The sequence below is a fragment of the Cydia strobilella genome, chromosome 15, assembly GCF_947568885.1.
Source record: "Cydia strobilella chromosome 15, ilCydStro3.1, whole genome shotgun sequence".
Lineage (NCBI taxonomy): Eukaryota > Metazoa > Arthropoda > Insecta > Lepidoptera > Tortricidae > Cydia > Cydia strobilella.
Window position 1 is genome coordinate 399,108 of NC_086055.1, and position 20,555 is coordinate 419,662.

The window sequence follows — 20,555 nt, forward strand, 5'->3', positions numbered from 1 at the left end:
ACTAGTCAAATCAGTTTCTTTTTTCGAGCTGTCAAAACGATTTTGCTACTATGGAATTTATATGAAATACTAACATGTGACGTCACAATCAAATTACCTACTCTTTATAGTTTTATACGGGTTTTAAAATAGAAATTATGTCTAAAAATAACTGCTGTCTACGTTTCTCTATTAATCTTTTGGTGCTTTATTTCATGCATGCAGTCAAATACCCTATTGTATCCTTTGACTGCCATGACTATTTTTTCATAGCAAACTTTATCAGAATGCACTAAGGTTTGTAATGTATCCATTGTCGGCTACGGCCGACTATGGCAAAGGCTTCCAAATCTTATAGCATGGCTCGAAAGCAAGACGTAACCCAGGTAGCATTTATACGTAATTATGACTTCAACGACGTCATTATGTCGTCATAATGACATCATTATTATGACGTCGCTGACGGCACTTTGCTACCTGGGATAACAATGCCAGGTTCGAGTCCCACAAGGTTGATTCTTTGTTTAATGTTTTCGATATTCGTGTAACCAGAAACTGACATAAGTATTCTAATGTTTTCAGTCCCTCTGTCACCAATATGGCGGGCACTCGTCACACGTGACCTGCGTCCGGTTCCTGCCCGACGACTCGCGTCTCGTGTCCACCGGCGGACTCGACACGAGCGTCATGCAGTGGGTCGTAGATTAAACCTTAACTCCACGGCATAAAACACATTTTACAACTACCACGTTCGAGCACAGACTCGACTATACAGTGGGTACTGTACTTTAAACCCTATCTTAAAGGAATAAAGCACATTTTAAAAAGCATGTTGGATTGTAAACTAGGCCTTCTGTCAACTGTTTAATACATATTTTGCAACAATCCTTAACACGTCATTGTGTGGTGTTCTAATGAAAGTAGGTCGTAAGAAGCACCTCTTAAAGTAGATTTTTCAAAAACATTATATCTTAAGCAAATCTTAAACCATTTCATGTTTTACTGACAAACATATGATCATCAGCATTTTAATTGTGGGGGACCTTTAAAGACCTTTCTATCAAAATTATAGGTCTAATAAACAGAAACATGGGTATTAAGTGTATTAACCATATCAACTCGAATTATTGAGAAATTAGCCCCAAAATATTCCAATTACTTACGTATAAAATTTATAGTAAATAAAATTATTGCTGTATTTGGGATCATTAAACATAGTGAAAATGATCGGTTTTCTGATTTTCTTATTGTATAACTTTACCTATTCAAATAATATTTGAAACTAACTGGAAAGTCTAATGTATGAAAAAAAATGCTAAAATGGTTTTTTTATTTTTAATATTTCTGTGGTGTTACTGCTAAATGATGAAAACTAATCTTTATAAGTGAAACTTGCACGAAGCACTAGAGGCCTAAGAAAAGCCTTTCTTACAATTGTGTCATTTTATAATAAGCAAATAAGAGATTTTTATGTTTTTATTATGTGTGCATTTTAAGTCGAAGTGAAATGATAATTGTAATTAAATGCTTGAGAGTACTTTTTAAGTATTGGATAGCTATAGGTACATTTACATGTTTATTTTCTTTTGTGCACGGTTGTGACTAAGCAAAGAGTTATTTAATTGTTAATTATGAATAAATCAGAGTAAAGAATAATTATCCATAATATTATAAGCTTATCCTACAAATGTTACACTGAAAATATTATTTTAGAATTTATTAAATAATTTTAAATATCATTCCAATATATATTTTTTATAATTTTCGTGTATTTTTTTATATTTCTTTACTCTGATATATTTTTACTGAAAAATCCGTCACTTTAATCTAGTTTAAATATAGCAACACTAAACTTAGTGATTTTACACTGGCAACACTGCGAATATTGTTTTTATAATTATGTATGTGATTGAGCTTGTAAGCTAATTTAAATGTAAGCATAATAATTATTTTCGTGGCACGTTTTAATCAATTACTGTAATTAATTATTTAAGCCATAAAGTTCAAGTTTTACAAATTAGGCATAATAATTAAATATATTTTAATAATGAATGTTGGAACGTGGTTTATGGAAATTCAGATGTAATGTTTAGTTTTAAGTACAAATATATCTTTGGCTGTATTTATTGAATGCAAAACAGTATTATATTCTTGGTTAAGAGTTTCAAGCCTAATTCAGATCAGTGTATAAGTAAGTTAGCGTTAGTTTTGAACACACATTCTGATGTTTTAACCCTTAAATGCATGATTTAAAAAATTACTACTACTATTTGGCGTTTTTTTTCTGTTGAATCTGTGAGCTGTCCAATGCTTTGTATACATTTGGCAACAATATGCATTTAAGGGTTAAGAAGCTGCGACAAGTGAAATTAGTAAAGACTTGTTTGATACAAATCGCAGCCTTACGAGGATAAACGCGTATTCGTATGGATTAACCTTTTGAGCGTCGCGACGATTTTATAATATATAATACCCGATTTACACATTGATTAGTGTTAATACGGGTTCATACATTTGTTACTAGCGTTTAGTAGCAAATGTATGAACTCGCACTTCTAATATCATTCTATAAATCGGGCCTAACTCGCAATAGTAAACTTTATTAATATGTGCCATTTTCAACCAAAAGGGTACTTATTGTCGCTTGTCAGTAAGGCGCTATTTCCATATAGCTTCTATTAGAAATCAACCTTATCAACAAGCGACAATGTGGTACATTTTGGTTGAAAAGTCACATATGTCAAAAATTAAGGTTCATTTTATACTTGACCTTTTTCGGCTATGCCCGACTCACGTTCAAAGGGTTAACAGTCTTTTTATTAACTTGTCTGTGCAAGAAACGAACAAACACGAATTTCCAAGAATCACGTGCCACTAAAATATCGTACTAGTTGTGTCGAAAGCATTCCTTTTGGTGAAAATGGAACGGTTTAAAACCTAGTCACCGTAGTTTTCATTTAGTTCTCATCGTAGGTATTTAAGCACTAATTTAGGTCTGTAAATAGCGAAGACGTACGTCTTTTTGAATGTGCCTCTATTAAGAATCTTTTATCGAATCGTTGTTTTATTTTTATTAAATAACTACAGTCTGGCAAAAAGAGTAGAAATTAAAAAGCTGCAACACTGTAGTGTCGTCCCGTTCTTCTTAGATTGATTTGAAAGGGACGACACTACAGTGTTGCCACTTTTTAATTTCTACTCTTTTTTGCCACACTGTTACAAGTCTGAAGAAAGGCGCGCGGCCCGTTGTCATCACGCTAAAATGAGTCATTTGAAATGACATTCGGCAATAGTTATTTGTGCAACAAGAAAGGAAAGTTGGTTTTTCTTGCGAGTGTTTATTTTGAGTCCCAAGAAAGCGAAAGATTCTAAGTTAGAATCTTGAGCGAAGCGAGGGACTCAAAAGCACGAAATGTAAAATAACTGCTCTCGTGTTGCACATATAATTTTTCATCTCAGTAGTGTAAAGGTTAAAATGTATTTCAAATTACACAGAATAATACAGAAACAAAAAAATGTAATAGAAGTATGAAGTGGCAGTTCATGGCCTTCACTAAATTAAAAAGCTACATTGTTTCACTCCCTGGAGTGAGGAAAGTCGCACTTTCGTCACTCCAGGGAGTGACGAAAGTAGGCTTGTTCCAGCTGCTGAGGTGAAAAACAATTTTCGGTAATAATTTTAGAGAACCATAGGTGCTGCAGGTTTGTTATAACTATGGAGGGAAGACTACCTTCAATAACCATCATAAATATTACGTTTTTCAACTCGGCGCACTTCACTCCGTTAATAACTGCTAAGTTCATTTCATACTCTTGCTATTCTTGGAGAGGTTTAGTTAGAAATATATACTGCAACGTTTTACAACTGTTCCCCCTTACTTTTACCCCTACTGAAAGTTCCATAAGAGCATCTTGTTCGGTCAAATGGGGGAGCCATTTCTTCTATATTATTGTACCTCTATGCTGTAAACAAACTGCCTTGATGCATCAATATCATATTTATTCATAACAAATAATCTGTGGGAACTTATCAAAAAACTGTTTCAGGATAGTATATAGGTTGCTCTATGCATGGAGACTATATAAAGGAGCCAAATCTCTATGTATGAAAAGTGTCCATCAAAAAACAGTAATTAGGCGGCGCCACCATACACCGAAATACTACCAAAAACAACCTACGTAATTTGGTCGGGTTATTTGTTGCCTTATATGGTTCATGTTATACTCATGCCCCAGAGCCTAACTAGCGCCACCGGAGAGATTAGGAACTATTATTATTATTATTTTTTTTTTTTTTTCATTACAAAAAGGCAAGCACTTGACCGCAATCTCACCTGATGGTAGCTGAAAGCGGTCACTTTTGCAACAATTCTGCCATAAGAGATTGGCATCCTTTCTATACCATCCATAGCTCTATGGTTTACGGTTTGTGCTAGTGCTGCCTCTCGCGGCAGAACCCTATACTCCCTATTGACTACGCTTACGCATGATTTGTCAGAGCCATGATTGGACGCGGTTGATGGCGCTAAAGCCGTGTTTAGCATAACTCTTAGTTTGATACGACGATACTTTGTAAATAGGTAAAACTACAAACAATGATCAACAATTAATCAATTGAAAATAAAACAATTTATTAAATTAACAATAAAAAAATAAAATAAACTAAAGGTAATTACAAAATAAACATAAATTATTAAACAAAACTCGCCGGACCTCGCTTTATAACGCACAGTTAACCACGTTGGGATAAAACACTACCAACATGGTCTCACTCATTTTCAACTCTTCAAGGATTCTATTTATAGAAAATCGTTATTTTTAATTAATTAACAAATTTTCATGTTATTTTTACCTTTCAATGAAGCCGAATTAAGTACTTTGGTAGCTAAGGCCGGCGTAAAATTAAATAACAAATTGACAACCAAGTATCGGGGGGTGCGGTCGAACAAAAACCTATTCTACTTCTGTGTAAAAATCTAACCAGTGGTTATTCGAGTTTCATTAAAACTGGTCTATCACTTCGATAGAGACGTCACTTCATTGAATATAAAATATCACAATTCTTGGAACCTCTTTATGCTTATATTTATCAAAGTAAATGGCGTTATATTTGATTAGTTCCATTGGATTCAGGATAGGACAGGCACTGAAAGATGTCGATCGTTCAACGATTTAATCAGCTATTTCTTAATCTATATCAACTGTTCTACGCTGTTAGCGGACAGCTCTAGGAGCCTCCAAGCGGCCTTCGGGTTCAACTCCTGAGGGTCCCGACACAGGACCCAGACATAGTTGACTCGCATGACCTTATCGGGGTCGCCTTCGATGACATTGTTTTTGCCATCCCGGACACACATTATTTGCTGGGACTGGAAGGTGATGACTAGAACGGGCCCCTGGTCCATCATTTTGCCCATGACGAGTTCAATTTGCTCGATATCGAGTATTTTAGAGTCGAGTCTGTATCCGAGCTGCTTGCACTGTTTGATGGGTGTCGCTAGGATGTTAAAGACTCCTTCGTAGCACCAATCTTTGAGTATATCTAGATCACCTCGGACCATGGCTTCGAGTATGTTCGGGATGATATCGTTGGCGCAGTCGTCGAGGAACTTCTGCGAGGTGAAGCTGGGGTCCACCTTGCAGATCTCGGTGACGGTCTTGGAGAGCTCCGTCTTCTCGAACATGTTCCCGAACAGGCTGCCCATCTTCTCGGTCACGAAGCGCGCGCCCCGGACCACGGGGTTGTCGGATTCTTCGTATTTTATTTTCCAATCTAAGACCTGGAAACATATAAATATAATTAGTTATCTATTTAATAGGCAATAAGGTCGACTATGTCTTTACAAGGCGATACTTATAGTTATAGAACTGTTAATCGCTCTCGCAGACTTCCAAGATACAGGCTCAGCCTAGTTTGGAGTCTGACGGATATATCGATGCACATGTAAACAACCTTTATGATAATATTGTCTTCGGTTACCGCGATAGTTACTCATGAAATAAAACTATGAAAACGGATTATATCGCGTATATTGAATTTATAATACATCCCGACGTTTCGAACTCTTTACAGCGTTCGTCACCCGTGGTGTCACCCGTTGACCACGAACGCTGTAAAGAGTTCGAAACGTCGGGATGTATTATAAATTCAATATACGCGATATAATCCGTTTTCATAGTTTTATTTCATGAACCTTTATGATAATAAACTATTTGTATTTTGCGTAAGATCACAAAATACATAAATAAAACCGAAAAAAATAGATTATTACCAAAAAATTAAAAATATAATACAAATAAACGTTCCTAAAAATTGTTTCTTTGATAAATAAAATTAAAAACAAGTCAAACGTGTATTAATTTTTTGCTCAAAATTTTTACGTAATAAATATTAATCAGGGGGTAGGAGGTCGGCAAGTCGGAAAAATCTCTTCTCTTGAAGGTTTAAGGGGCATGGCACGCTGCCACAGAATAAGTAATAGTATTATCATACAGAACGGCCACGCCCCGCCCCGCCCCGGCTCGAATGCCCTCGCCCCGCGACAGCAGATTGACGGCCGTTTGCCGGCCGCTCAGTACTATTTTTAAGCAACTTACTCACACTATGACGCATGACGCGTGTACAGACGTGCCGTCCACACATAGAAACGCAAGTGATTTTTGATGTATAGCGTGTCCGCCCTGTGACACTACGTCCGATTCGTACGTCGCTCCGAAGTTTGACTGAGACAACGCTATACGCGTATTATAGCGACTTCCCGCTCGTACGGCGACAGTTTATTCCAAAGTTTAGCTGCGCGAGATAACACGATTTCTATAGTTGCCTATGTGAAGTGTAGTGTGAAAGAGACACGCACCTTGTTGACATACTGGTTGTTGTTTTTAAATTCCTCCCACTGCTGGTAGAACTTGGAGTCCTTGTGGAGCTCCACGCCCACTGTCTCCGTGTCGGGGGCGAACGTGCGGAAGTCCTCGGCGATCTGAATACAAAAAACGACTTTTAGACACACTAATTAATCATAAATTAATTTTTAACAAGCAGAAACGTCTGCGATCGATGCTATTAAGCTTAGAATAAATTTAAAAGTGGAAAAATTACTGCCTTGGGTGAGACTTGAACTCACGGCCTCTGGATCGATACTCCAGCAATATGACTTGGAACTCCGGTTGCCGTTTAAGAAGTGTAACACTCTTACGGTAGATGTCGCTAGGGTCCCCCTAGACCCATATAGTGGGAAGATTTCCTGTATGGTTGAGGTCTTGGTGGCTCAGTTGGCAGAGCGCTGGAGTATCGATCCAGAGGCCGTGAGTTCAAGTCTCACCCAAGGCAGTAATTTTTCCACTTTTAAATTTATTCTAAGCTTAATAGCATCGATCGCAGACGTTTCTGCTTGTTAAAAATTAATTTAGAATGGGTAGCACATCGTAACTGGTGAATTTCCAATATGAGTTGGAACTCCGGTGGCCGTTTAAGAAGTGTAACACTCTTACGGTAGATGTCGCTAGGGTCCCCCTAGACCCATATAGTGGGAAGATTTGCTGTATGGATGAGGTCTTGGTGGCTCAGTTGGCAGAGCGCTGGAGTATCGATCCAGAGGCCGTGAGTTCAAGTCTCACCCAAGGCAGTAATTTTTCCACCTTTAAACTAATTAATCATGTTTTTCTAGTCACTCGTTGCCATGGTTACGTTCTCCTGGGTCACACTTTAAATTCTTGTTTTATAGTATTTATAATAACTAGATATACATTTTCATGGCAGTTATAAATTCGTCCCTTAATGGGTCATCTACTTAGCAGATTAGTAGAATGGAGCATATAATTCCTTCGAACAAACTATGCTAATATGGGGCATTTTCTATGAAAAGGGACCTTATTGTCGATGGCGCTTATGCCGCATAGAGTCACGCGGCATTGTATTTATATCGGAGCATCGTTAATAATAGCGTAAGCGCCATCGACAATAAGGTCCCTTTTTATAGAAAATACCACATATTTCCTCTTGCTGACGGGACAGAATAAGTCAGAATAACAACAAAAAAAGTTGATCAGTAGAGCGGGCAAAATGCATCGGGCCCAGTGCTCGAGAGGGGCCTTTAATTTAACCGAGATGCCGGAGCACAGCCATTAATTTGCTCCAATTTGCCACAAATCTCAATTACTATAGTCACAGCATAAAATTAAAAAGTAACACTTCCTACAAAACCGAAGTTTGACAGCGATTCAGGGACGAATCGTGCTGTCCCTTTCTAATGTATGGCACTATCCCTTTCGGCTGTTTAGGGTTATCTAAATTCAAGTCGTGTTATCTGTGGTCGTGCACGCAGAGGGACGTCAAGTTCAGCCAACCCTAATAATTGCTCGGAGCAATTCTGAGCCGAACGGAGCCGAGAATGCCCGACAGGAGTGTCACTCCCCTGGTGAGGCAACTGCTCAAACTGCTGGCTTGAGTCAGGAGCACAGCGACAGTATGAGCCAGAGAGGGAGAGGGAGAGGGAGAGGGAGAGGGTGGTGGAGGAGTACCTCGACTCGCTTCCTCAGCGCTGTGGGCGCGCAGTACACGCGGCCCTCCAGCCCGCGCGGCGCCATCTCGTTCCGCACCACCTCGGTGGCCTGCAGGACACAATCATCATTCTTTATGCTAAAATCTTATACAAATTAACCTACAGGCCAATTCAAACGTACACTAGCATCAGAATTTATGTTATTCAGTTATGTACATGAAGATTTAAAAAAAAGAGTACTCACAACTCTTAGGGCCTGTTTCACAATGTCCAAGTAAAGTATTGGATAGCTAATTAACAAATAAATTAACTGCCAGATAAAATTTTCTTAAAAAAAAGCACTTTATCTAGCAGATAAGCTTATTTGGAGATTGTGAAACGCCAACAATGACTTTATTCGTCAGATAAGTGGCAAGTAGCTTATTCAGGACTTTACTTGGACATTGTGAAACAGGCCCTTAGACATTTTATGGTTAACTGTGTACAAATGTACTAGATAAATGTGGAAGAGCGGGGCTTCCTGTCACAGGTATTATACATACTTACTAGGAAGTCCCAACTATGAGTGTTATGATGTACTATTTAACGAAATAAATGCTTTTTTTTTTTTTTTTGATTTTGAACTCTTAGACTTGCTGTCTTTTAAGCCCATCCTTATAAAACTCAAATTCTTTAACCTCTTAACCGCCCTACAAAAAGGTGTCCCATTCCATTATATTTCTCAATGTTTATTTTGACAAATTAAAATTGCATTTTTATGGAATTGTGGGCAACTAGATTAGGGGTCGGCAAACTTTTGAAAAGAAAAGCCAACCGCAGTAGGAATCACCAGTTTTACCAATGTCAAAGAGCCGCAAATGGTGTTTTCACTGGTATAAGAGCTCGGGAGATGTAATTTGTTTAATAGCCTGAAGAGCCACAATCGTAACCCCAAAAAGCCGCGGTTTTATGTGTTAAATATGTACCTGTGATATGGTTCTGAATGCTGAAGTCTGACCAAGCTTGGAACTCCTGTCAGCTATGCTCTCCGCTGCATCTTTGGCCGTTTTTGAAATGTCTTCCGTGAATTTACCTAAAAGCAACCAAAAAATTATTAAGTAACAGGTTTTTATTGTTTGTAACTACAGTAATAAGTTGGTACGGACACGTTATGAGGCGACCATCCGACTACATGACCAGGAAAGTGAGATATTGAAACTAAACCCCGAGGACGAGGAAGACCCCGAATCACATGGATGTCCGTAGTAGATAAGAACCTCAAAGAAGCCCAAGTCAACAAGGAGACGACCCAGGACCGAGCTGCCTGGAGATGCATGATACGGAGGGCCGACCCCAAATAAAATGGGAAAGCTAAAAAAAAAAATAACTACAGTAATAATTTAATCTTCTTCGTCGTTCCCTCATGACTGAGGATCGTGACCAAGAACTATATCCCTCCATTTAACGCGATCAAGGGCTATGTGGGCTGCCCTCTGCATGGAACCACATGCTTGTCTAATGGAATCCGACCATCTTGCCGGGGCTCTTCCTCTAGCGCGCTTGCCTTCAACTTGCCCCAATAATTTAATAGCCACATACAAATATCTTTCATGTAAGTAACAACAAGTAAGTGAGTAAAGTTTTGACTCACTTTGTAACTAGGAGGAATGGAGAAAAAATATTATTTACAGGACATAATCATTAATCACTTATAATTAAACTTGAAAATTACCTCTGACATTTCAAAGGCCAGAAAAAAAATTCAAACTGTAGGAATGCAGACAAGAAGTCAGGCGAGACATTAACATAGAAATATAACTATGAATTTTAAATATTTGGTGCAGGACTTAAATTTGCCCATGTGCTTTAAATTAAAGCAAGTACAGGCTCGTAAGGCCGCCATAAAAAAAAATTATAAAATTATTTTTAGCGTAACGCACAGTGGGCATTAGAAAGTTAAGTGGGGTAAACTAAAAGCACAACAAAAACTTTAAAGACAAACCTTGAAGACATATTTGCTATTGTGTTTATTTTGAGAAATTAAATCCATTTCCAAACTTACCAGCCTTTTTCGCAATCTCCGTCTTGCCAGCTTCCTCGAAAACATGCTCCATCTTATCCTTGATCCCTCCAAGAGATTCCTTGAAGAACTCCGAACTCTTGGAAGCTTCCGACTCCACCGCGTGAAACTTTTTCCGGGCCGCCTGCAGCGCGTCTGAGTTCTCCAGCTTCTGTGCTTCCTCTCTGAACTTCTTGATGTTGTCTTTCATTTCTTTGTTCTTGGCGATATCCTCTTTGATGTTTTCGATGATGGAGGAGAAGAAGCCTTTTCGTGCGGAGTAGTGCCGGCATTCTTGGAAATTATTATGGCTCTGGAAGTAGTATAGCTTTTCATAACACACGCTCTTTACAAGTTTACACATGCATTTTGCTGTAAGCTTTAGGCTTTAACAACCAGATTTTATGTAAGAAAATGGACTAATTAAAATGTTTGATGTCTAAAAGGGTAACTTTTATTTTATGAAACAATAACCAAATTTTGGTGAATATTACTCAATAATAATATTTTTTGCTAAGCTTGTTGGACTTTGGTTGCGGATTATTATAATATCATACCTGATCAGTTTTGATGGCAAATGCAGTTGTCTTGATGTTAGTCGGTAGCGCTGTTTTCCACCGTGCCGGACTGTATAGCAACTGTCTATATGCATGCTGAAATACATTAGAACACCCGTAAATTCACAAGGACACTACTACATAACCTAAAAAGGGTCTCTTAAAACCGTTGAACATTACCATTTTTTCACAGCACGATTAAGTATCACTGTACACGGACTATATTATACTAGTTTGATTTATTTTAATACTGTTGTATTACAAAAAACTATTTTTACGACGACATTGCAGAAGATTCATTCATAATCCGTGCAAACTTCTGTCAAAAAGACCACAGACAATATTGATTGACATTGACAGGCAATAGGTTTTTTTTTAATTGAATCTTTCCAGACGAGGACAATTTTTCGCCAATCTGATTAAATTGTCCGACTCCGATCAAATCAGGCCGAGCGCCTCAAACGCCAATTTGGCTAGCCAAATTCGACTCGACCGCCGATTATGACCGATATTACCGATAAAATGGGGTGCGGACGCAACAATACTAATTTGTGACGCTAGTATTCGCGTTTGGGGGCATTTTTTTTAACTTAGAGCATTCAAATATCACCATAAATTTAAAATTAGTGAGTGGCCAAATTTGCGTCACTTGAGTCCGCACGTCCTGATTTGATCGGACAATTTAATCAAATTGGCGAAAAATTGTCCTCGTCTGGATAGCCCTTTATTATTAAATTAAATTAATATTTTTGATCATGCTTCTTAGAAACGTATTTATTGATTCAAAAGCATAGCAAAATAAATTTTATTAATTAACTAGCGACCCGCCCCGGCATCGCACGGGTAGTTCAACTAATTTACACAAAACCTTTACAAATTATAAATATAAACGTTCCTCTTAAATCACTCTATCTATTAAAGAAAATCGCATCACACTCCGTTGCGTAGTTTTAAATATCTAAGCATACATACATACAGTCTGGCAAAAAAGAGTAGAAATTAAAAAGTGGCATCTTAAATTGATTTGAATTGGTCTAACTCTATAAGTGTAGGTATATCATAGACAAAGTAGATATTAAAATATTATAGTCTGTCAAGCCATTTTCGTCAGTAGAAAAGAGCGGCAAATTTAAAAAATGTAGGCGCGAAGCGTTATTGTCCCATAGAAAATCAGATATTAGTGCCTTTTTCCAATGACAAAGTGGGTTTGGCACAGTATAGATAGAACATAAGAAAGTGTATAACGAAATAATGAAAATAAAAATATATTCATTTAAGTAGGTATTCTCTGTCGTCATTTTTAACAACGGTACCTAACGTGTTTTTTTAAGCGATTGTTGAAACTGGAACAGTACCTACATTACTGCAGAGGCCGGGGAAGAAGGGCTTGCCGCGTGCCGGCTGAATAGATTAGTCAGCTGAGCGTAGATAGCGAAGAGATATGAGCCATAAATCTTGCCACTGCCAACCTTTTTCACGCAGATCATGCTTTTTTCAAATATGCAATGAAATAAAGAAATAGGTCCTAGCTTAGGTCCTAGTTATTTTTTCGCATAAAAAAAATTTAATTTATTTATAGGGCCGTATATATACCTAAGCCGTATACCTATACAATTTTGAGAGCAACGAAATCCCTCTAATTTTTTAGTTTTACACACACATATACAGTAAGTAATTATATATATAGTATATCGTAATATATGTATCATCATTGTTTCATGATAAAAACGATATGGTTCTAATCAGTCTGGAAAAAAACTAAAGTAGGACTCAAAGGTACATTGTTGTCGTTGCATATCTCCATGGTAATGTCCTAAATTATACCACTCATCAATAAAAACAGCACTTAATTTAGATATTTTATATCAATCATCTTATTATTTACATGTACATTTAAATAAATACTAGCTTAAACGACTTATATCACACAGTGACTGGTTCAGTCTTTTTTGACGGCCTCGACGATGGGACTCGCTTCGGCCTCCGCGACTACGGGGGCCTCTGGGACCGCGGGGGCCTCGACCGGCTTCTCGGCCTCGACGGGAGCGCTCTTTACCCCGTTGACGTCGATATTATGCCCTGTGGAATATGGAAAATTTAGAAATGGTTCTGAAAGGCCCACCATGATTGGTAATATTTTACGCAACAAAGTTTAATCATGTTTAAGTGTTATGGAGAACTTCTAAATTCTGAATTTCAACAGTTACAGTAGAATTAGCCAAGCAATAATAAAATCGTGCCAGAGGGGTCAAGTGCCCCGGGCGCCATTCAAGGGGGGGGGGGCGCCAAAATGGGCAAAAGGCAGCAGCTGGGAAACTTGTCAGTCGTCAGGGGGCGCAAATTTGGTGACTGCCCCGGGCGCCATATCCTCTAGCTACGCCCCTGAACAAATGGCATGCGATTTTAGATAGGTAATTGCTGGCTAAGTAGAAGCAACGAAATCATTTCATCGATCAACTGCCGCAATGTATGGTGGATGGTCTTTGATGCGCAAAACATTAATCATTTTATGTGGGTTATAATTTCTGTGGGATTAATAAACACAAAGTTAATTAAAGCCTTTTTTAGGACATATTTAAGACACAGTGTTAAGATGGCATCATTGCTTGATTCTATGTATACATTTGGTTAAAGTTTGCCTTAATAGGGAATATTTACTGCAATTTTCTGCTACCAGAGTGCAGGACTAGCCTTTTTAGTAAACCATAGAGTAATACATACTGTACCTTTAAAAGGTTTTTGACAAGTTTTCAGAGATAATACAATATGACATTGATGACACAGGCGGTTTTATGGATGGTAAAGAAAGGATCGCAATCTCTTATGGCAGAATTGTTGTAAAAGTGACCGCGTTAAGCTTTAAATAATAGTTCCTAATCTCTCCGGTGGCGCTAGTTAGGCTCTGGGACATGAGTATAACATGAACCATATAAGGCAACAAATAACCCGACCAAATTACGTAGGTTGTTTTTGGTAGTAGTAGTAGTAGTAGTAGTAAACTCTTTATTGTACAAATATACATATTAAAAATTACATGGTACAAATAATAAGATGTACAAAGGCGAACTTATCCCTTTGAGGGATCTCTTCCAGTTATAGTCTTCCAGTGGTAGTATTTCGGTGTATGGTGGCGCCGCCTAATTACTGTTTTTTGATGGATACTTTTCATACATAGAGATTTGGCTCCTTTATACAGTCTCCATGGTTTACAGAGGACCTACCGGAAAACGCGAATCCGAAAATTCGCTATCTGCCTCTATATCGCTCGAATATGCAAAAGTGACAGAGATGTTGGATAACGAAATTTCGATTTTCATCTTGTTTCGCGATAGACCCTCAGATTGTGGTAGTGGCGCCCTGGCGCCCTTACACAGTTTCACGTAAGTAAAATGTGATTACTTTCCTCCCCACTGAGTTTTTACTCCAACAGTATATATGAAAACTACCTATACCTACATATATCACAACCTCATTTAAGTATTACATACAACACGATAGTACAGGTAGATGGTCAGGTAGGTACTTTTAAATCGGCTAAAAATTATTTTTCACATAACCTATTCGACAAAGGGCTTTTTCTTCCCCGCTAGGAGGGATCAAAGTGGCACTTTTCTTCCCTGCTAGGAGGACAACAGAACAATCTCCTCATAGGTGATGTGAAAAACAGTATGTGTCACATGGTAGCAAAATTATTTCCACCTTGGGCGTTAACACTTGAATCCCTCACTACGCTCAGGATTCAATGTACGCCCTCGCCGTAAATATGTCATTTTGCTCCCTTGTGACACAATCTACTATTAAGTATTTCAACCAAACCTACTTAAGTAACATAGGTACCTATATATTGTTTATCAATAGTAGAGTTTGAAATTTTGCGCATTACGATGTCGCTCTATATTGCGACTTTCCGCCGAGAGAAACACAATTCCGTATTGTATTGACGCACAAAAGCGTCGTAAATGAAATGACAAGTTTAATACGAACACCTAAAGTGAACTGTGGTTGTTTTCTCTTTAGACCGACTTTTACTGCGATTGTATCTGGTTAAGCTGTAAGTACCCATTGTTTTCATACATATTTTATATGCTACTATGACTATTACTATGACATTTCTGAAACCTACATTTTATCTACATTTCTTCGGCCTTTTGCGTTAAATTTTAACGTCTATTCTATTATTCTATTGTATGTTAGATGTTTTGTTTGTAATGGGAAATATATTTTTATATTTAAATGTTTAGAACACTTAATTTCTACTATGGTGATTGCTTACCAACTGATGAGAACTACACTCAGGGGCCAGGGCCGGATCTAGGGTAGAGCGAGTGGAGCGGACGCTCTAGGCGCCGGATGGCAAGAGGGGCGCCAAAATGGCAAATGAGAAAAAAATTTTTTTTTTACACAGGTTTAAAAGACGCGAGTGTGCCGCGGGCCCAAAATACGGTTCGTTTTGCTTTTGGGTAAAAAGCTTCAACGAAGGGCACCAAAACCCGATTTCGCTCTACCCTGATCAAGGACTCGGGCCGGCACTGAGTCTACACTAACACAATCGATTAATTTAGTAACAACAAACACAAATTAAGGTTAGACGATTGACACACACAAAGACACCAAAAGCTGACAGCCTAAAAAACACAAAACAACAACAAACACAACGCTTAAACAACAAAATAAATACAAAGTTAGCCTTATCTCTTTCACTCTCAAATTATTATGAAGGGAAGGGATATATTTACGATATCGCATACGATTTTCGATAGATACATTGCAGCGTTTAGTCGATCTATTGTATTATGTGCACCATAGTAGTCAGCAATGAATCGAAAATCGTATGGAATATATTGGTAACTTTGGCACAGCTCTTAAAATTGAGAGTAAAAGAGGGCAGGACATTTATTTCTTATTTGTATCTTAATTATTTTCTGCCCCCCTTCAAAAGTTCAAACCAAACAAGGACAACGTCGGACACAGCAGCACCCGACAACTATGACACACAAAGCTACACACAAAGCTGCACACTACAGAACCCTATTCTGTGCGAAAAGAGAAGAGTCGTGGAATGTAAGGAAACCCATAAATTCTACGACTCTTCTCTTTCAGCACAGACCTGAAAAAATAAACCCCTTTTCGAAATTACCCCGATGCACCTTTTTATTACACTAACATTACTTAGTCCCAATCTTTATAGTCTGTGCGAAAAGAGAAGAGTCATGGAATGTAAGGGAACCCATACATTCTACGACTCTTCACTTTCCGCACAGACTATAAAGATTGGGACTAAGTAATGTTAGTGTAATAAAAAGGTGCATCGGGGTAATTTCGAAAAGGGGTTTATTTTTTAAATCACTAATATCTACTAAACCTGAAGCACTTTAATCTTTGGCAATACCTATTTGGAATTACTATTGATATAGCAAAAAATGCTTTTAGTTTAGTAGATATTTATCCATCGATGAATGAAGGCTTACGAATTAGATAACAGAGAAGATAGATACTTGACTTATATTGACCGGGATATATACCGTGATTACCTTTTGTATTGTCTGTGAGCTCCCGATATTTCGACGCTCACAAACAATAGAAAAGGTAATCACGGTCAGTATAAGTCTAGTGAAACTAACCGTGAATCATTCAAAACTCTTAAGATAGTTACTTAATCCCATCTTTATCAGGGGCCCGATTCAAATTGAACAACTTGAATTTTAAAACTAACACGCAACGCACGCACGTGACGCACGTAAGTTTGTACGCGATTATGTCCCGTGTTAGTTTTAAAATTATGAGTGAAAAACGTGTTAGTTTAAATAAGTATAACTTGTTACGGTTTTGGTCGTATCAAAACCAGTTCAAAAGCACACAAATTGTTAAAGACTCGGTAACGGTCACGATGTACCTCAATGTTGCTGCCAAGCGTGTTGATAGCGCTGTTGACCGCCGTCGAGATGGTGGTCGCGGTACCGTTGATCGTGGCGCCTATGGTCCCTATCAGACCGGTTATGAACGCCTGCCAAGCGGCCACTATATCGGTCATAACGGTACGTGTGAGTGTGAACCTAGTGTGCGATGTTGGATCAAGCTTGTTAACACATACAGCTAACTTTGCACAGATTTCAATAGATATAATAAATAATAATAATAATAATGTCCTCCTCGCCGTGTCCAACGACGGCGACTCCAACTGTTTTTAATGGGGAACATGGAACGCAAAGGGACACAAATAAATGCCCTTACCGGGATTTGAACCCAGGACCTTTCAGCATCGCACAATAATTATTAGCGGCTAAGCTACGAAAGCAAAAATAGGATGTACAAAATTCAGATTTTGGAGCGAGTGTACACAATAAGAATTGAGTTCAGGTACCGTTATGTGTAATTACATAAACTTCAATAAAGATAGAGAGCAAATTAAAAGATAGGGTCTGAAAGTATTAATAATTACTTATTATTCGTTCAAACTTTATTGTACAAAATACAAAAATAATGTACAAATGGCGGACTTAATGCCTAATGGCATTCTTTACCAGTCAACCATATGAATATAAAAAAGCAGTCAATATAAAAAAGTTTATATGTAACCAAAGTAAGTAACCGAAATATTAATCCTTCTTATGAAACATGGGACATAACGGTGCAGCATATTTCGGCTTAGAATTGAATCTAAGTACCTATAAATACCCATTAAGAAACGTGCACACAAAACGTTCCCATTATCTAAGTCTGAATATTTAGGGATCGATTATAGTGGTACATACCGTCCGATGGCCTATGTGGCCTGTGTCCGTAACCATAGTACGGGAAGAACCCCGCCTTGACGTCGCCTTTTAGGGGAAGAAGATAAACCATTGAACATGAGAAAAACAGACAAACTATAGACTTGAAGCTAAAACATTGCGGCAAAAATTGAGCACGCTGAACGGCGTGACATTTTTAAAGAAACATAATATTTGCAAAACAATCGATTAAGGCGTCACATTCAATACCTACTTAGATAATAAACTAAATCATTTACGAAAGAAAAAGTGACAAAACCCTCCAGTGGCGGAAAATGCAAATCAATATATTGAAAGTTGAATACTTAGATGTAAAATATTGTTGCGTAGTTATAAATATGTGTGAAGGTGTATATAATTATTATGTGAGGAATTGTGAGCTGCGTAATGTTGATATAGGATGCCTACCTTTCTCTTCCGTTATCTCTTCTCTAGGCTTTTCAGGGTTATTGATGGTGTGCTGAATTTTCTGGACAGCACCAGCGATGCCCTGGACTATGGGGTTCCTCTGGATGATCTGCTGGATGGGGCCCTGGGAAGCGGGGGCGGGTGCGGTTGCGGGTTCTTCGTCAGGCTTTTTCTGTTGCTGGTCGGCCGGCTTCGCAGGCTCGGCCGGGACGACGTTGCTTCCTTCGCTGTTTGTGCTTTGCACCGGCTTGCCTGGCTCATTGGATTGCGGCTTCGGTTGGATAAAGTTGACAAAATTCTGTAGTAGGGGCACGTTTTGAATGACTTGTGCGAATGGCCCGGTCTGGCCGGCCGGCTGCTCGTCACTCTGAGCGCCCTGCGGCCTGCCCTGGAAGATACCTTGGATCTGAGTTTGGATAGCTTGGAACACGGTCGGCTTCGACGTAGAGGCGGAGGTCTCGTCTGACTGCACGCCCGGTTCCCCGGCGGTCGCGTTGTTGCTGCCCTGCCCGATCATATTCTGGAACTGGTTCGTGACGTTATTGAAACCGTTCGACACTGTAGTCCAGAAATTCATCACGAAGCCGGGGAATTGTATCCCGGGGGGCTTGGCGGTGGTGGTACCGGCGTCGTCACGAGTCTCCTTCAGCACGGCCAGGTTTCGCACTCCGTTGTTCAAATTTTGAACTCCAGTCTCAAACTTCTCTTCCAGAAATTTCAAACCGGACTGTACTTTCTTAATTTCCACTTTTTTTTCTGAATTGGCCTTGTCTGGATTCCAGTAGCTCTGAATAGTAGAGTTCAACTTCTCGATGTTTTCCATAAATGTCTCTTGCAAGTCGTTGATGCTGTCTTTAAGTGAGACATCCGGTTTATGATCGAGGAGCCATTCGCCAATACATTCGCTGACGTCTTTGAAACGTTGGTTGAAGGCTTCCTGGGAGTCTTTGATCATCTGTTTGATGGTGGCGACGGGAGCCGAATCATCCTCGTAATGCTCCGGATTCTGGGTCTCATGTTCCTGTCGCTGGGGTTCTCCGGGGTGCTTCAGATCTATTTCGACCCTCTTGACCGTATCTTCACTGTCCTTCACTACAGGTGCGACATCCTCGACTACAACTTTGACGGGTATCGGTTCGGCTTTCTTTAAGAGCTGGTTGTCGATGTCCTTAATCGTGTTCGCTTGGTCGATGGTTTCCTCGGGGGCCTTTTGCGCTTCTGTGTCGAGGACGTCTTTGATGGGATCTACGAGTATTTTCTCCGATGTGGCGATGGAGGCGAAATGCGCGGGCGCGAGCAACGCGGCGAGGGTGAGTACAAGTACGTGTGGACGCATGGCTGCGGGGCGCGGACTGCCGGCGGCGGCCAGGAACAGGCCTTTATACGACACCTAACGGTCGGTCCCATGTTTACTCGCCGGTCGACAGACCTGTCCCTCAGTGCCCGCCGCTTACCGAGCGCGAGCGACCATTTGTATGTCAAACGGTGACGAGGTACATGATAACTACGAGTACTGTGAGATCACGCACGTTTGGTCACGGTAAGACGATCGCTCGCACAGGTCGGTGTGAGATCGGAATGGCGGCCCTTCCATTTGTGTATTCCGTATTGCTCTTGATGCTGTAAATCAGTGTAATCTCTTCAGGTATATTATTTGAAGCATAAAGTACCTACATAATTAGCTTTATCGGCTATTTATGGAGATTCCTTGCCGCATATGTAAATAAGCTGTTTCTCAAAGGTCATTGTATTCTATGCATCTGTTGGTTGAATATTTGGTCAAGTTCGGCAAACATCACAGGTATAAAGTAGAAAAAAAGTGGATGAATAGGAAGTTGGCTAGAAAAGATCCCTTAAATTAAAAGGGTTTAACTATCTATTATTAATAGAATGGATTATTCGATGTTTATGCCATTATTTTTTCTTCCAATTCGCGATTCTGCACAATATAAATTACTACCTATTTAAAACTTACTATAAAACAAGAAGCACATCTGAGGGCCTATAGATACAGCCATCACCGAAGTTCGCAAATTTCGGGTATCTTTCTTTGTTACTCCAATTAAGGCGTAATTAGTGTGATAGAGATGATGCTCGAAATTTACGAGCTTCGATTTTCGCGGTTATGGCCCAGGTGCACCGATATGTCCATTGACCAACTACTAACTACACAAACTCTATGTAACTGCCATACTTTATTACAAGCTTTTATTTAACGTGCAATGTATTTATGTATGTTCGGGTCAAATCTTGCAACTCTTGCAAGTTAACGTAAACATTCGATTAAGCAGAAACACATTGG

The 20,555-nt window shown here is 39.1% G+C and overlaps 3 protein-coding genes across 5 annotated transcripts in view; 1 reads left to right on the forward strand and 2 right to left on the reverse strand.

Moving 5' to 3' along the window:
* LOC134747786 (echinoderm microtubule-associated protein-like 2) overlaps window positions 1-3,035 on the forward strand; it is a 66,712-nt gene extending 63,677 nt beyond the window's left edge. The window contains exon 19 of the mRNA XM_063682428.1: window positions 562-3,035. Within this exon, the coding sequence (XP_063538498.1) occupies window positions 562-687 (126 nt within the window). The 3' untranslated portion in view covers window positions 688-3,035. The remainder of the gene's footprint in view (window positions 1-561) is intronic.
* Window positions 3,036-4,589: 1,554 nt separating this feature from the next.
* LOC134747696 (mitochondrial import inner membrane translocase subunit TIM44) lies at window positions 4,590-11,408 on the reverse strand. Its single transcript, XM_063682303.1, has 7 exons — window positions 11,256-11,408; window positions 11,076-11,171; window positions 10,522-10,831; window positions 9,446-9,552; window positions 8,500-8,589; window positions 6,837-6,959; window positions 4,590-5,759 (listed from the first exon to the last, which is right to left on the reverse strand). The coding sequence occupies exons 1-7, from the start codon at window positions 11,256-11,258 to the stop codon at window positions 5,172-5,174; spliced, it is 1,317 nt and encodes a 438-aa protein (XP_063538373.1). The 5' UTR covers window positions 11,259-11,408; the 3' UTR covers window positions 4,590-5,171.
* Window positions 11,409-12,921: 1,513 nt separating this feature from the next.
* On the reverse strand, window positions 12,922-19,679 carry LOC134747697 (uncharacterized). Of its 3 annotated transcripts, XM_063682304.1 has the most exons (4): window positions 18,254-19,679; window positions 17,828-17,893; window positions 16,969-17,093; window positions 12,922-13,154 (listed from the first exon to the last, which is right to left on the reverse strand). In XM_063682304.1, exons 1-4 carry the CDS (start codon window positions 19,587-19,589, stop codon window positions 13,128-13,130), a joined length of 1,554 nt encoding a protein of 517 aa, XP_063538374.1. In that variant the 5' UTR covers window positions 19,590-19,679; the 3' UTR covers window positions 12,922-13,127. The 3 variants fall into 3 exon arrangements, with proteins under 3 accessions (XP_063538374.1, XP_063538375.1, XP_063538376.1); XM_063682305.1 differs by lacking the exon at window positions 16,969-17,093 and having other exon boundaries at window positions 18,254-19,678; XM_063682306.1 differs by lacking the exons at window positions 16,969-17,093; window positions 17,828-17,893 and having other exon boundaries at window positions 18,254-19,676.
* Between the last annotated feature and the right edge of the window lie 876 nt (window positions 19,680-20,555).